Below are 16,225 nucleotides of genomic sequence, written 5' to 3' on the forward strand. Positions count from 1 at the left end.
TATTTATTTATTTATTTTTTTGACAGGCAGAGTGGACAGTGAGAGAGACAGAGAGAAAGGTCTTCCTTTTGCCGTTGGTTCACCCTCCAATGGCCGCCGCGGTTAGTGCGCTGCGGCCGGCTCACCGCGCTGATCCGATGGCAGGAGCCAGGTGCTTCTCCTGGTTTCCCATGTGGGTGCAGGGCCCAAGGACCTGGGCCATCCTCCACTGCACTCCCGGGCCATAGCAGAGAGCTGGCCTGGAAGAGGGGCAACCGGGACAGGATCGGTGCCCCAACTGGGCCTAGAACCCGGTGTGCCGGCGCCGCAAGGCGGAGGATTAGCCTAGAGAGCCGCGGCGCCGGCCGCCAATATTTTTATAAGAAATAACTCCATAGAAATAAATCTGTATAAATGAAAACACATGCCCAAAAATGGCGTAAACTAGAAGCAACATAGAGGCTCAAAAACAAGGGAAAAGACAAATATAAATATTATTTTAGATGAATAAATCATTAGGAAAATACAACCAGGAAATCATGAAGATGAAAATGGAAGAGGTCAACTAATTTTTCACCACCATTTCTCCCTTGCTCCTTGGCATAAGGCTAGCCCACAAAGCATCTTGCGAGAAGAGGCGGCCATGTGACTGACCAGAAATGATGTCCACAACTTTCCTTCTTGGACCATAAAAGAACTCTCCCACGACTTTCCTCCATCCTTTTCCCTCCATCTGTTAATGCTGATGCCCAGGACAACTCTGGAAACCATGTCAAAAAGATAGCAAAGCCTCCAGATGCCTTGAGATTGCCAAGTCACTACAAAAGACAGGATTTTTCTTTCATCCTTGCCCCCTCACCAATTCTCCAATCATATGCATTGACACCAATTGAATAATTAATGTAACAGGTAACTTTCTGTTATGCTACATTACTGAGATGGATCATAGAGTCCATGATTTTCTGGACTGACACAACTAGGAAGCAATGTGGAGAAATACGTAAGGTATAAAGTTAAAAACAAAAGTACATGTATGCAAGGGTGAAAAGTTATCATTTGAAACTTCTGTGAATAAAAATTCAGTTGATGGGGAATCTTTTCCCTCTAAATCTTCTTTGATGCCCTTGTATCACTTTTAGCATTCAAATCAATCCAGTAATTCTCAACATCACTCATGTTTCTGATGCAAAAACACTTGCAGGTACGGTCCCTGTGTTAAAAGGAGCACCGTCCAAGGAAGAACATCTCACCTGAATACACTATTAGCTTAGATGACCAACACAGGGGCAAAACTCTCACTCACTCATTTGCTCAACACATTGTACCTCCTGATGTGGCATTCTACAAGACTTTACCTGGCTTACTGGAGCTTTAATTTCAGCAAGTAGAGAAAAAACAAAAGGCTGTACCAATGTGTGCACTTAAAATTGCATTCAGCTCTCACTTAGCCACCACAAAACAGCTCTAAAGCAAACTATGACGCTACAAGTAACTTCACCATGGTGGACAAAAAGGGATGGGATTGTTACTGATATTCAAGATAGTGACTTCACTACTTTAAATTCTGTTCTACAGGAGTCTGAGTCACTCGGAGATGCCTCCATTATGGTGCATTATGAGACTTAGCAAGGGATTTGTATCAAGCCATACAACAGAAATTTAATACCCACTGATGCCTTACTTTCTAACTTTCCCACAGTCTTCCAGTATAATCCCCAAACATACTAAGGAGTTAACATTGGGACTATTTGTTTCTATAACCTTTTTTCCTGTAATTAAAATAACAAGCAAACAAATCATCCCACTGACCATTTCCTCACAGTTGTAAAGATCAACCAGGTGATTGTGGGTAAAATTAAACAGCCAAAGGCAGCAAATCCCAGTCATTCTTTAAATTCCCAGCCTCCTGGCTCTTCTTTCTGTTAAGAACTAGTCAGCTCCACCCCCACATCACTACAAAAGTCAAGGGGGGAAGGGTGGCGGCAGAACTGAGGCACAGTGGGTAAAGCCGCTACCTGCAGTGCCAGCAACCCATAGAGGCGTCAGTTTGAGTCACAGCTGCTCCACTTCTGATACAGCTCTCTGCTATGGTCTGGGAAAGCAGTGGAAGATGGCCCAAGTCCTTGCGCCCTTGCACTTGCATGGGAGACCCAGAAGAAGCTCCTGGTTCCTGGCTTTGGATCAGCACAACTCCAGTCAATGCTGCCATTTGGGGAGTGAACCAACTGATGGAAGACCTCTCTCTCTCTCTCTCTCTCTCTCTCTCTGCCTCTCTGTAACTTGGCCTTTCAAATAAATCAATAAATCTTTACTTCTCTTCTGGAATTTTTTTAATTTTTTTTTTTATAGAATACTGTAACACCATGGCGACCACAGTCATTTCCTATATAGCCACACAGCAAGACTAAAGGGTAGAGTAGGCTATTTCCCTGCCTTCTAGTTCATAGCTAACCAACATATAGTGAGCTTTCTAAATTGCTCATGTTGTGGCAGGCATTTGGCACAACAGTTAAGTCAGTTTTTGGCATATCCACATCCCATTTCAGAGTGCCTAGGTACAGTTCCAGGTCCTCCACTTTAGATACAACTTCCTGATAATGGGAGGCAACAAATAATGGTTCAAATACTCGGTTCCCTGCTACCCACAAGGGAGATATGGACTGAGTTCCAGATTCCTGGTCTTGGTCTGGAATAGCTCTGGCCATTGTGGGAATTTGGAGAGTGAACCAGTGGATGGTCTTTATCTCTCTGTCTCTTTCAAATTCAGTGGAAATACATGCATAAAAATTAAAAACTTTGATTCCTCCAAAGCTGAAATCCAAGAAGAAATAAAACACAACATCCTAAGCAATGTCCTCCAGTGAGAATGGAGATGACATGGCCAAAGAAAAATAATACTTCTATTGAGCCCTAATTATCCCAGTTCAAGTCTTTAGCATGTTTTCATACAACATAAAGGAATCAAAATACATTTTTAATAACTGTAACAGCCCTAGTAAAAACAGTTTGTCAGATGGAGATATGAGTTAAGTATGTGAAGGAAATAGAAAGTATCAAATATCTTGCTCTCTGGAATGGTTCTCTTTTCTTGTAACTCTCTGCACATTCAAAAACTTATACCCAGGACCCTGTGTTGTGGCACAGCAGGTTAAGCTGCTTCTCACAATGCTATATCTCGTATCAGAGTGCCGACTGGAGTCACAGCTACTCTGCTTCTGTTGATGCATCCTGGGATACAGCAGATAATGCTCCCAAATCGTTGAGTCCCTGCCACCCATGCAGGATATCCAGATAGATTCCTGGCTTCTGGCTTCAGCCTGGCCCAGATCTGGCTATTGTGCCATTTGGGGAGTGAATTAGTAGATGGGAAATCTGTCACTTTTCCTTTCTCTCCCTCTTTGTGGATCTGCCTTTCAGAGAAATAAATCTTTTAAAAAAAAATCTACATCTGATAAAATAAGACAGCAGCTGATAGAGATGACTTCTGTATCTATCTTCTCTCCAAACCTCAGTTTGCGGTTCCCAGTCTCCCATGTAGGAAGGATAATTCTTTTTATTCATTTCTGTATTAATTCAGCTATTCACTATTATATATCTTCTAAATACCAGATATAGGGTTAGGCAAAGGGAAAATACACACACACTACTTGTGCATTACCAGGTATCCATACAACAAAGGAAAAGATTATGACTGTTTTGTTCACTACATTTTATCCTGTAGCTGGCCCTGTGCCTACCTCATAGATGATATTCATTAGCATTTGTGGAGGAACAGACACACATATTAAACACTGGGAACAAACATCCATAGATATGTCTAATTATTAAATTCAAGAATCCTAGGTGGTATTTGCTATCCTTCCAACCATAAAGAAGAGAAGACTTAAACTCACTCAATGAGTGCTTACCATCAAAATTGTTTTCCTTGAGGGTAAAATGTAGCTGACTATGTAGTGAGGAGAGCTGGGAGCGGAAGGGGAATATGTTGACTCATATCCTTCAGTAAATGTGTTTATTCCAACTCTGGCAATGCTGCCAAATGTGTTGCAAAGCCAGCAAGACTTGGCTCCAGAAAACTCACCTGAAAGTCAGAGGCTTCATTTCCTACTGCCAGCCCTTTAGCCACTGGGCATGAAGTATTGGACAAAGTTAAAGATTAATCTGCATTTTCTGTGATAAAAGTACCTCCTCTCCTTGATCAAGAGGCAAAGGCATTTGTAGGCTGTATTTTCCATAACCACTGACAATCTCCCCACTGCCTTCCTGATAGCACCTTAATGCAAATGTAATCAAATCCAAACACTGGCTAGCCCATTATCAGCCCAATGTTGCTAATAAAGAGCAATTATGACTTTAAAAGCAATCTCAGACCATTTCTCATCACCCAAATCCTCTCATTGCAACCCTTGCATTCTTTGCATCCTGGAAATCCTTTAAAGTTGTTTAAGGTTAACTGGGAAGAAAATTACAAAATAGTTATAGGGAATATTGAATAATCAAAGAGTAAGATAACTGACATACTGCAAAATCCAAGGTCAGCTAATCAGTTCTGGCTGTGTTTCCTGGGAGGTAAATACACAGCAATAAACTCTGTAAGGAGATAAACTATGTAATCTATATCTGGGTTACCTCAAAAGCTTCTGGGAAGCCACCTGGAACCAAAGACAACACTGGAAAATGACTAGTGATATGGACCAAATGGGGCATAGCTGTACCAGAGCCAAAACTTTAACCCTTGCTGGTCTGTTCCTAGTGAACAAAAGGATGCAAGCTCCATACCAGCCTGGGCCTTACAACGTGATGCTTACTGTACAGAAGGACACAGGATGGTTTATACTGACATTATTATATGCAAGGTGATACTGTCATTGAAACCATTCCTCCTAAACACTCATCCATCACACTCCACTCCCTAATTGTTGCCACTTTGACCTCTCTGCCATACCATGAATTCATTTTGTGGTATTTAACCTTCCTGCCTTTTTTGCTAAGATTACCCCTCCCCCATAACACCCCTCCTAGTGAATCATCCCAAATCCTCCAAGCCCACCTTGAGCATCCTTCAAGACTCAGTCTCAGCATTTTCTGACACTACTTAACTCTCCTCTCTCTGCCCTTCTCACTTCCAGAACGAGTCACATGTTCCTTCTCTGTTCTCCAACACTTTTTATATCTTTCCTTACAATACTTATCACATTCTGTTGAAATGAGGACTATTTTACAAGTGAGTCTCTTAGTAAAAAGTATGAGTTGTTGGAGAGAAAGATCAGTCTCACTCCCCAGCACACAACTTATAGTGATTAAGTGGACAAGCAAAACAGTTTCATTCTAGCATTCTACACTTACTCTGTAGTAATGGAACCATTGAGAAGGTAAAATGGGTATATAATTTGGTGGGCCATGGGTATATTCTCCCATATGAACATGGAGAGTAGTATAAATAAGAGTTATGCAGAGTATAGTAAAGTTAAAACTGCTGCAAAATGCTTTGCAACGCTTTATGCATCTGTTTCACGTCAAATAGTACACCTACTGCTTGGCCCAGAATTAATCTTCACGACACAAATGAATGTATGGATGATTCATTTCTCAGCTTTTTTCTAATGCTAAGTGTGCTATTATTATTCAAGTAAAAATTGCATTTTCATTTGTTTAAAATGAATATACTACTTTTGAAAGAGCAGGGTAAAACAGGGCCACAAAAGATGGGAAAATGGTCTTATTCTATCACTAGGAATGTCCCATGAGCCTAACTTGATCTATTAGGACAGGAGTTTTCATGTGGTTTTGTGATCAAACATAATGACTGGCAAGAAAAGAAGGCAAAGAGTTGGACTTCTAAGTTTTTTCTTATTACAGCCAAAGTACATATATATTTTATAATTGCAAACTAACCAGTATGCATCATTTTCTGTAGCTCCCCTGGACTAAAAGATGAGGTCTAATTTCTTGGCTTGCAAGCCCCTTCACATAGGCCTTAGATTATTTTTGTAACCCTACTTCCAGTCACCTACTCCAACCTATATACTCATGTGCTCACTTCACCACACCCTCCACATTTTCTCCATCCCTTTTTGTCTGTGAACCAACTACCCTTTCCTCAGTTTGTCTTCTTTCGCTCCACCTTATTCTTCTGAAACTCTCATGCATTCTTTCAGGACTTGATCAAATGTTTTCTTCTGTATCAATCCTCCCCTTCCCCCACCTGCGTCCACCTACAACAGAGTTAACTGCTCTTGCTTTTTCACTCCCAATGTATCTGTTCATGACTCTATGACGTAACATGCACACTTTTGTAAATACCAATGTCAACATGTTGTTGATTGTTGTGATTCTAATGACTGGCCCAGTTAGCTGTTGATCCTTTTTATTAAACACAGGTAAAATGATTGAATAACTAATTGGGATTTACAAGAACAAGGTCAAAGTATCAGAAACTATTATTATTACTGATATCAAATATGATGGTGGTAGTGGTTACTATATTCCAGATATCCCACTAGATATTTAACAAATGGTATTTTGTTATCTTTATAATTATCCTTTAAGATCAACAACCTCAGAGTAAATATCACTTCCATTTTACAAGAGAAATTTGAAAACTCTCCCAGCCCCCAACCAAAAAAAAAAAAAAAAAAAAAACCAACTGTATGTAATCCCAAATAGGATACAAACCATGCATGCTGGAGACATGCAATAGAACTTCCATAGCCCAAGAAACATCAGAATTCAAAACAAGTTTTAACCAAGTTCAAGCCATTCAATCAATGCAAAGATCCATAATAGAAAGATAAAAGATCACAAAGAGAATAACTCTTTTAGAACTTTCTGCATTCTCTCAACTCAGAAGGTCCCTAAGTAGATTTACTCCAGCTTCCCAGTATCAGTGAGGTGAATCTTCTATTTCAGCTGTAACAGTTATCACAACACATCTACGATTCCTATCCTTCCTCTTTGGTTGATGTGATCCTATTCATCTCTCTCATTCTAAAGCATTACATCAACCTCATAGTATCCTTTTCTTTCATGCAGAGAACTTCTCCTTTCTACAAAACTTCTATCCTTCATTAAACAATTAGATATCATTTTAAATCACAATATATTTTGGCACTACAACTTTGCTTTTATCATTATGTCCTAATAATTAAGCATCATTCACTATCATTTTATATTACCTTATGCTATTCATATGAAAACTCAACTTTGTTTTTATAACTACATCTTAAGCAAAGATCAGCCTATAATATAGTAAAAACATAGAAACTTTATATTTTGCAAATGCAAAGGGGGTTTAGGATCTCTTTCTAATGTTTCCCTCAATAATCCCTTTGAAACAGGCAAAGCAAATATAATTCCCATTTTACAGATGACGAAACTGACTCTGAGAGGTTATGAAAATTGCCCAGGCCATAGAGGAAATTAATGTAGAATGGGATAGTGGGGTAGGTTTTCTGATTTCCATAATGGCTTATTACCCTACATACCCACGGTACCTGGATCTTTCTGACCTAAAGCCACATATGTACAGCTCAATTAATGAGATAAGTCGAGGTTTTAGGTACCGATTTCCTAGGATGGCATTCAATCTGTCTCCCCACTCAAGGAAATACTTCCCCATATTGACATTTCTTTTGCCGCTTGGGATTTTACATCACTCGGGAAGACTCCCTTAACTCACTGCCTGGAGAGGTTCATCTAAGATGATGGTTATCTGTCTGTAAGTGGGCTTTATGGCATCACATGGGAAACTGTATTTAAGGAAATGATGTTGCTAATGAGAAAATCAGATGAGTACTTTTTGCTTTGGTGGGGTTCTTTTGTACTTAACAGAAACATGCTGTTTCAAGCCATATTCAAAGCACATGCAGTTTGTCATTTTGGAAACCTTTTAAAGTTGGAGCTATAAAGCTATAATACACAATCAGAAAGAGGAAAATGATGCTGGTCCCCTATGTAATAAGCACCACAAGTTTGCCATGTGATTTATTCAACTTTCCAAACTTCATCTCCATATTGGGGTTACAGGGACAATGAGTTACATTCATAACTATGCACAAAAGCCCAATGCTAATGATTTCATTTGTATGAGAAAGAAAACTAGAAGACATTTCAAAAATTTTAGCCAAGGCATCCTTGAAAGTGGCATTCATACTCAAGGCTATAGACTATTGCTTGCTAGGGGTTGCTTTTGCTTTTAAAGAAGTTGACATGGCAGAAAGTGAAATTCTACCATGAACCAGATGTATACAATGTCCTATTTGTAGGCTATAAACAATGTAATTATTGCGTGATAATTATGTGCCAGACATCATGCTAAAGGAAAAATCATTGAATTCATTATCTTATTGAATCCATACAAGAAACACATGGGAAGAGTTACTCTGTCTCCATTCTACACATAAAGAAACTTAATTAAGCCATTTTAATTTTCAGAATAGGAAAATAATGTACTAAACAGTCCTAGCTTGTAGGGACTACTGATTATAAGACACTGAGGGCAACTGGATAATAGTTTCATCTGTTTGTTATATACAACTCAAATACTAGCTCAATTCTAGCCCTAAACTGTAATCATCTTAAACTTCCAATTCCAAACTCTGAGGCTCACAGCCACTTAATCTCATTCACTCTTTTAACTAGAAACATCAAAATAAACAATACTGAATAAGAACATTTGCAAGAAATTGTGAACCAAAACATAAATGCTATACTGAAGTTTCTCAGACCTGAGTGTGAATCCTCTAGGCTGGACCTCTGTAGGCTTTGGTTGCCTATTATATAAAATCACACTATAAATTCCAAGAATAGACAAGTTTAATATGTACAATATATGTGAAAGCACCACATAATTCTAATTGTTATGCCTGTTGTTACTATGAGTAAACTGACAAGCAAAGTTAAATAAGGGAAAAATAGGATGCATTGTATGAATTAAATTAAGCAGCTGTCTTTTCACCAGGAAATTCTTTCTCCATGCTGCTGAGCATTCACTCTCAGTGATCTGAACTGCTTTAGTGGGAAGGGAATGGTGCTTTTGCTAGCACAGAGAAAAAAAATCATTATCTCTCTCCCTCTCTTTCCCTCTCTCTCCCTCCTCTTTACAGATCCTGGGTGACTTACATTTTCAGTACAATCAGATCTGAGTTTAGTGTGGAGGCAGAGGGACTCCCAGATCATGCATTTCTTCTTTAGCCTTGTTGTGTTGTCATTAAGTAGCAAAAACTGATAAAAATCTATCAAATGCAAGGCACGCATGCTTCTTACCCAGCAGCTAGCTAATCCTGACCAAATAGATTCCCAGTTCCATTTGCCAACCAAATCACAACCAGTAAATGCAGAGCCATCAAAAATACCAAGCACAGGAATCTGTACTTTAAGCAATATATGAGAGGACCACACAAAGTTAGCAGAAAATGGAGTTAAAAGATAAGTTTATTTGGGTGCAAAATATTTTTAAACCCATGCACAGTGTTTTCTAATTTTCAAAATATGCATTTTTCATTAATTTTTGAATACCCTGCATATCCAAATAGGTCTAGGGAGAAAACTGTGTATACATTTAATTTGTGGGGTGGAGTGCTTGGAAGGTTTGGTTAACGCTAAACTACAAAGCTCCAGAGCATCTTACAGACAAATACCACCAAATGATATTGAGTAAGTATACCTTCAATAGGCCAAAATAACTACCACTATTTTCCTTCTGCAAAATGTTTATGCTGCACAGTTTTGTTGGCCTTTTCCAGCCTGGTCTTCCTCAGCAATGAAGCCAGTTATACCACTGTATCAGTCTTTGCTGTCTTGTAACTCAGGAAGAATTAGCATGCATTCACTGGTCAGGGCGATTCATCCCTAGATGGTGGAGAAGGCCTTTGTTTTTGAATTTTTAAAAAGCATTTCTGATTTAGTAGGTCCTGTGATCACAGGGTTATGTTCCTTTTGGTCTAGCTCAATTGTGAGTAAATTAAAACTGCAAATCATGGGAAGAGAAATGAAAGATTCACTAAACGCTCCCTAAGCCACAATTATTCAGCCTTAGTGCATTGCATTCCTAAGGCTGTAGATGGAAAGAGAAGTCTGGGTCCCCCAAACTGTGGCAACTGTGAGTCATAATTATATTAATAATCAATTCTCATATACACAGGTACGTTTGAATGAGTGGATCTGCTTACAGGAGGAAGCCACCACCTTGGCCAGGGAGAAAGCAGTCTCTTAAAGTTTATGGATGAGTAAATACAGAGTACATAATGTTACAAGTCTGCCCAAACATCTTCATAAAGTGCAAATGAATGCAGGTCCTAACCAGGCATTTGGAATGCTAACCTAGTTTTCTGTGTTTAGCTAATAGCTAGCAATTTTGCTGACACTTTTATCCTCACATTACATTGCAATGATGATTATTTAGTAAATACAAGTGAAAGGCCACATACTCCATAGCACTCCTTCTGGGTTGGAAATAATTCCCTTCTAATGCTTCTATTTGAATAATTTAGCTGCTGATACACCAAATCAAATATAGCTGTGACAGGTATCCTACTAATGCCTCCTCTGGAAGCTAAGAGCCCACCCTTTCTCAGGAGTTCCCTCTCATGATTGCCTGGCCAAATTCAGGGTAAGAGATTCAAACTGACAGGATACCGGTGGAAACCAGGGACCCTGATGAATGTTAACCCTTTGTATATCTTAAAGGGACTCAGATGGCTTGTCTGAATTAAAAATTATTTATAATGTTGGAGAGAGGTAGGGAAAGGCTATTTAGTAGCCAGTGAAATATTCTGGAAGAAGAGAGAGCTAGAAATAGATATATAGAAGAGAAAGATGTAAAACGTGGCCTTGTGAGATGCCACCCAATCTATCCCTGGACATATAACTGATGTAAACCTTTACAAGTCACCTGGCGATGTTGGCTCTTAAGATGCAGGCTGCAGTAAAAGAGTTCCCACCACAGGAGGTGGGGTCACCGCAGGGCACTCCTTCTTGTCTCTAGGGCACACAACATATTTCACTGAAGTATGGCAGAGGTATACTTTTTGTAGGGTGGCCAAGCCCCAGAGAGAATGATTTCAGGCAACAAATTCCCATCTGTGCCTGAGGAAAAGAAAACTGAAACTGCACAGTGGTGTTTGTAACGGAGTCCAGGGTAAGGACAGAACAAGGGTTCTGCAATCCAGAAGCAGGTTTGGCTTAGGGGGTGGGATTGGCAGGGCTGAGGGAATAGGCAGCAGTCAAATCCCTCCACCTGGTGCCACTCAACTGTGTCTGCCCAGGGGGAGGGAGTGGGGGCGCAAGGTTCCTGCTCTCCTCTTCTGGTGACTTCATGGGAAATTGGCTGAGTCCCCAATTCTGCAGAGGGAATGCAGGCAGGAGGGAGAGCTGCAAATGGGCTTTATGCTGGGTGTTTAAACTGCAGGTGTGCAGGCAAGTGAGATGGGGGCTGTCAGTGGGAGGAGCCACTGAGCTGGGGAACGCTGCTGGTCCTGGGGCTTTCCTTCATGGCTCCCTTCCATGCTCAATTTCCTGCACCCACAAATACACTGCTCAGAAATCAGAATTCCTCCCAACTCACAGACACGCAGGTGCAGGCACTCCAAATCCCTACCCCATTTACGTCCATACCCTAGGTTCTCATTTGCTCCTGAAACCACAGACTCTGCAACAAGCCACCAGAGATCCTTGGGAGCCAGCACATCCTCTCTGCTGGAAATTAAAAAAGGTGGTCATCTAAAGTGGTTTGTGATATTATCCCGTCTCATTTTTTTTTTCTTCCTTTTCATCTGGGTCAAAAGAAGGGGTGTGCCAGCAGGTCTCAGATCATCCTAATCCCTGCTAACCAGTTTGGGAGAAGACGTGAAGGGCCTCTACATCTCCCAGTCCCGCATGCTCCCGCAGTCTCAGGAAAGTGCCTAGACGCCAGGGCAGGGCTCCACGTCCATTGTGCCAGCCAGGAACCACCGAGTTGGGGAACTTTGAAAGCCAGGGGATGGAGGTGGGGGTTGCCAAGGCTCGGATTTCGGCGCCAGAGTTCTCAGCCAGAAAAGCAGTAGAAAATCAACACCCATCTGCCTCTTCTTTCTCTTCTCTCCACACTGATCCTAAACACACACACACACACACACACACACACTCGGACTTACAAGGCTTTTGATATCCAAGGCGGCGACCCCGCAGGGCTGAAAGGGCCCCTACCACTCCCCCCACCTCCCGCTCCGCGTCCACACACAATAAAACCCCGCATATTGGAAACACCGCCACAAAAACCCGAACCCGTCCGCGACTCCAACGCGTCCCGTACCTGATATGCAGACGATGAAATTGGCTTGAAGAAGAAAAAGCACCTCCCACACTATTTCCATCCTCTGATTCTCATTCCAAGTGCATCACTCGACGGGAAAACAGGGGGGCGGGAGGGGGGGCCCGACGCGGCACACACATACACACGCGCGCGCACTCTTGAGCGGGCGCACACTCGCACTCCCACCCGACAGCCGGCCAGGGACCGTCACCCCCAAGATCAATATCGCAGTTTGGAGTGTTCCGGCAAAGCTCCCCTCGGGCTCGACGGACGTGCGCCCCAGATGTGCTGACACATGTCCGATGCCTCGCTGCCTCCGAGGTCTCCCCGCGCCCGTGTCTCTGCTCCGCGGACCCGCGGCGGAATCAGCTCTAGCAGCAGCGGCCGCGGCACCAGCCACCTGAAGCCACCCGCGCTGGGCTCTTCCTGCAGAAACGAGACCCCGATCCGCCTGGCGCCCCAAGAAGACATAGACGATAGCCCCCCGCCGGGCCACACCGTGCCGCTGGCAGAGCGCTGGCTGAGCCCAGGCAGTCCGCGACAAGTTGCCCTCGAAGTCCGCGCCCCTCACCGGGGCATGGTCAGAGGGTGGCTGCTCCGCTCCGGGGCCGTTCTCCTCCTGCTTCCGGGGGGGCGGGGGGAGGAGCAGACACAGCAGACAGGGAGACAGAGAAAGAGAGGCAGGGATTATTGCCCGAAACCGCCGGCCGCAGGCAGCCTCCGCCGACCCTCCCTGCTCCCGAGTCGGCGCGCAGCCGGCCGTCTCCGCGCCAGGGGCGGGCCGCGCGTTCAGGGCGCGGAGCGGAGCCGCCGGGCGCAGCGGCGCAGGGGGCCGGGCGCGGCGGGGCCCTCGGGCTCCCCACGTCGCGAGCGCGCTGTCCGCTCCTCTGCTATTTTCCTGGGCTCCCCGGAAACCCCAGTTGCCTCGCTTCCATCGCCCGCAACTAGCGCCGTCGCCGAGATTTTCCGCAATGCAACTGCAGGGGTCGTTATTTCCTCGCCTACGGATCCCGACGCTTCCCGGTTCAGAACGGAGGAGGAGGGCTGGTGGGGGCGGGAAGAGGAGGAGGAGGAGGAAGAGGAGGAGGAGGCGGAGGAGGCGGAGGAGGAGGCTCGGCCAGGTGAGCGTTCTCGCCGCCGCCTGGAATCCCATTGTCAGCTGGGCCGTCCGGCAGACGGGCACGGAGCAGGAGGCCAGGGTGGGAAGCTGAGGCTTAACCCGGCCATCAGGAGGTGGAGAATGCGGGGCGCCAGAACTCCAGGCCACTGTGGCCGCCGCCTCGGCCCTGGCCCCGGGCGGCCGCCTCCGCTCCGCCCCGCCCCAGCTGCCTCCAGGACGCTCGACTTTCGCTTCTGCTTCAAAGAACTTCGCGCCTGCCAATTCGGCGCGGGAGACCGGGCGGGATTCATTCTGGGAGTGCTCTGCTCACCCTCCTCTGCGGAATATTGGGGATTTTTTTTTTTTTTTTTTTTTTTTGCATAACTCATTCCCTGCCCTCTCCGTTTCGTCCCTCTCCTACACTCACCCCCCCCCCCCGCGCGCGCCCCTTCTGCTCCAGTGCAGAACGGTACTTACCCCGCAGTTCTCCTCTCTGCAGGTTCCTAGACCAGGTGCAACTCTTGCTTCCAAGTCCCTCACCTCCCTCCTCCCGAAAGGGCGAAAACCGTCTTTCTAAGTCCGTGGGCCGGCGGCAGCGGCTGCCGACTGCGCCTCTCCCCAGCTCCTGGAGGATCTGAGACTATGGGAAACCTGAGCTTAAGGGGAACGGGTTTCCCCTCCTGTCTTTTTTCCCCTTCTGTTTTTCTTTAGGGACGCTCCAGTGCTTTGGAGGCTTTTGCTGGGCTCCAGGATACTCTCCGCCAGGAACGCTGAGCTGCTTCCACTGAAGGGAGATTTCCCCCAGCAAACCCGCGCGCGCGCACACACTCCACACACACACACTCTCTCTCTCTCTCTCTCTCTTCTCTCTCTCTAGCCCAACGTGCGGCTCTCCGAGGCCCCAGGGGAAGGCGGGGGCGGCGCGAGCACAGCACAGCGCGGCGCCCAGGCCGAGGCCAGAGCCAGCGGGTCCGCAGAAGGGCTGTCAGAAGCCGGGGAAGGACTCGCACGGGGTTGCAACGTATCTGCTGGGGACTGGGAAGGAAGCCCTGCGCTCGGGACTGTTCTCTGAAGAGCGAAGGGGAAAACGAATTGCAGCAGATTGCTGTGCCTCTGTCGCTGTGGCAAGCCCCAGACCTACCTCGTGGGAGGTGCCAAAGAAGAGGAGGGCAGGGTGCAGGAATCCCTGGAAAGATCTCGGATTTCTCGATGCGCTTGTCCCGATTGAGAACTGTGACGTTGGGAGATTTTGCACAAGCGCGGATGGACACACGCGACACACAAACACACGTAACCCGCAGGGGATTTTGGTGCACTTTTTAAAATTTTGATGTTTAGGAGACATTTCAGTGTGAGCCTCTGTCTGCTAACTGCGGAACGGGAGGATACGCGGAGAGGAAGGAAGTGAAAGGAAGGATGCCGTGTGTCCGCATACAGTCCAATTAGTCTAGCGGGTGTCCGTAGTGACCCCTGCACCCGAGCTGTGTGGAGTCTGAGGGTGCGGGGTGGAAGCCCGAGGAGTCCCACGACCATGCTCCCAGGATTCTTGAAATGACTCCAAGTGTCCAGGGGTTCTGTTTGCTCAGTGCTAATGAGAGGAGGGCGGGAGGAGCAGGGTGACAGCAGCTCTCGGAGATGTCTGGGCTGGGCTGACTCTGAGAGTCAGACGTGTGGTCCCGCAGCCTTCGGGGACACTGAAAAGGTACCACGGGCAGCCCAGCCTAGTCTTTAAGAAGGAGGTGTGGTGAGGGTTCTGTTCTCTGAGATGATGTCCAAGGACTGGTCAACACATTAACAAATCCATGATTCTTACGTAGAGAGCTTTGAGGCTCTATAGACTAAAGAACATTTAAATCACCCGAGATAGTGAGAATTAGCCCATTTGTTAAACATTTGGGAAGGGGGTGCGTTTGTCTTCGTGTCTTGAAAATAGACTCTATGAAAGGGATTTTTGAAGAGAGCGGAAAAAAAGCAGTTTGCAAAAGAACAGATTCCTTCGCGACAGAGTTCAGGACCACGGACAGTGACCTGCCTTCGGGTCTCCATAGGCATTCGCTGCCTCTGGAGCTTTCCTCTGGGAGCCGAAACCCGGAGCCTGCGGTTTTATGCTAAGGCCCATTTATTTATTAATGGATACTGCAAATATTAAGTGAATGCCTTGTATGTGTCAAGCACTGTGATAAGATGCTGGGATTTTGCCATTGAAAATACAATATGTTTGCATTTAAAATGCTTACAGAACGTCTATGTTTTGCCTTAAGAACCAGTGTCAATAAAATAATACTTCTTCCCTCCTTTTCAGCCTGCACACTTGCCTTAACCATTCCAAAGGAATTTTTAATGTATTGTGTTCCACTAAGTACTTTCAGTTTTAAGAAAACAACAACGTTAACTCGAATGGGAGGGTTTGTTAGTAAAAAGAAAAAGTTACAGGTTGGATGTATTGACAGCTTATTGTGTGCCAGACATTGTCAAATTCCTTACGCGAATTATCTCATTTAATAATCAGTATGTTCTGCTGTAACAAAATACCACTGACTGGGTAATTTATGAACAGAATCTTATTCTTCACCATTCCGAAGACTGAGAAATCCAAGAGCAAGGTGCCAGCATTTGGTGTCTGATTAGTGCTTTCTTGCCTTGTTGAAAGGCACAAGGGCAAAAATGGCCTTAGCTTTCTCCCTCCAGTCCTTTTACAGGGTGCTAATTGATTCAGGAAAGCAGAGTTATTATAATTTAATCACTTCCCTAAAAACCCCAGCTCTTAATACAGCGCCATGGGAATTAAGTTTCAACATGAATTTTAGAAGGGGTACATTCAAACCATCATGCATCTCTATGAAATAATATCATCATTA

At 44.7% G+C, this 16,225-nt stretch overlaps 1 protein-coding gene across 1 annotated transcript in view; it reads right to left on the reverse strand.

Moving 5' to 3' along the window:
* Positions 1–12,329, reverse strand: part of CA10 (carbonic anhydrase 10) — a 565,541-nt gene extending 553,212 nt beyond the window's left edge. Inside the window, exon 1 of the mRNA XM_062175200.1 lies at positions 12,269–12,329. Coding sequence (XP_062031184.1) covers positions 12,269–12,329 — 61 coding nt within the window. The remainder of the gene's footprint in view (positions 1–12,268) is intronic.
* Between the last annotated feature and the right edge of the window lie 3,896 nt (positions 12,330–16,225).

The sequence above is a fragment of the Lepus europaeus genome, chromosome 18 (assembly GCF_033115175.1).
Source record: "Lepus europaeus isolate LE1 chromosome 18, mLepTim1.pri, whole genome shotgun sequence".
NCBI classification, from domain to species: domain Eukaryota; kingdom Metazoa; phylum Chordata; class Mammalia; order Lagomorpha; family Leporidae; genus Lepus; species Lepus europaeus.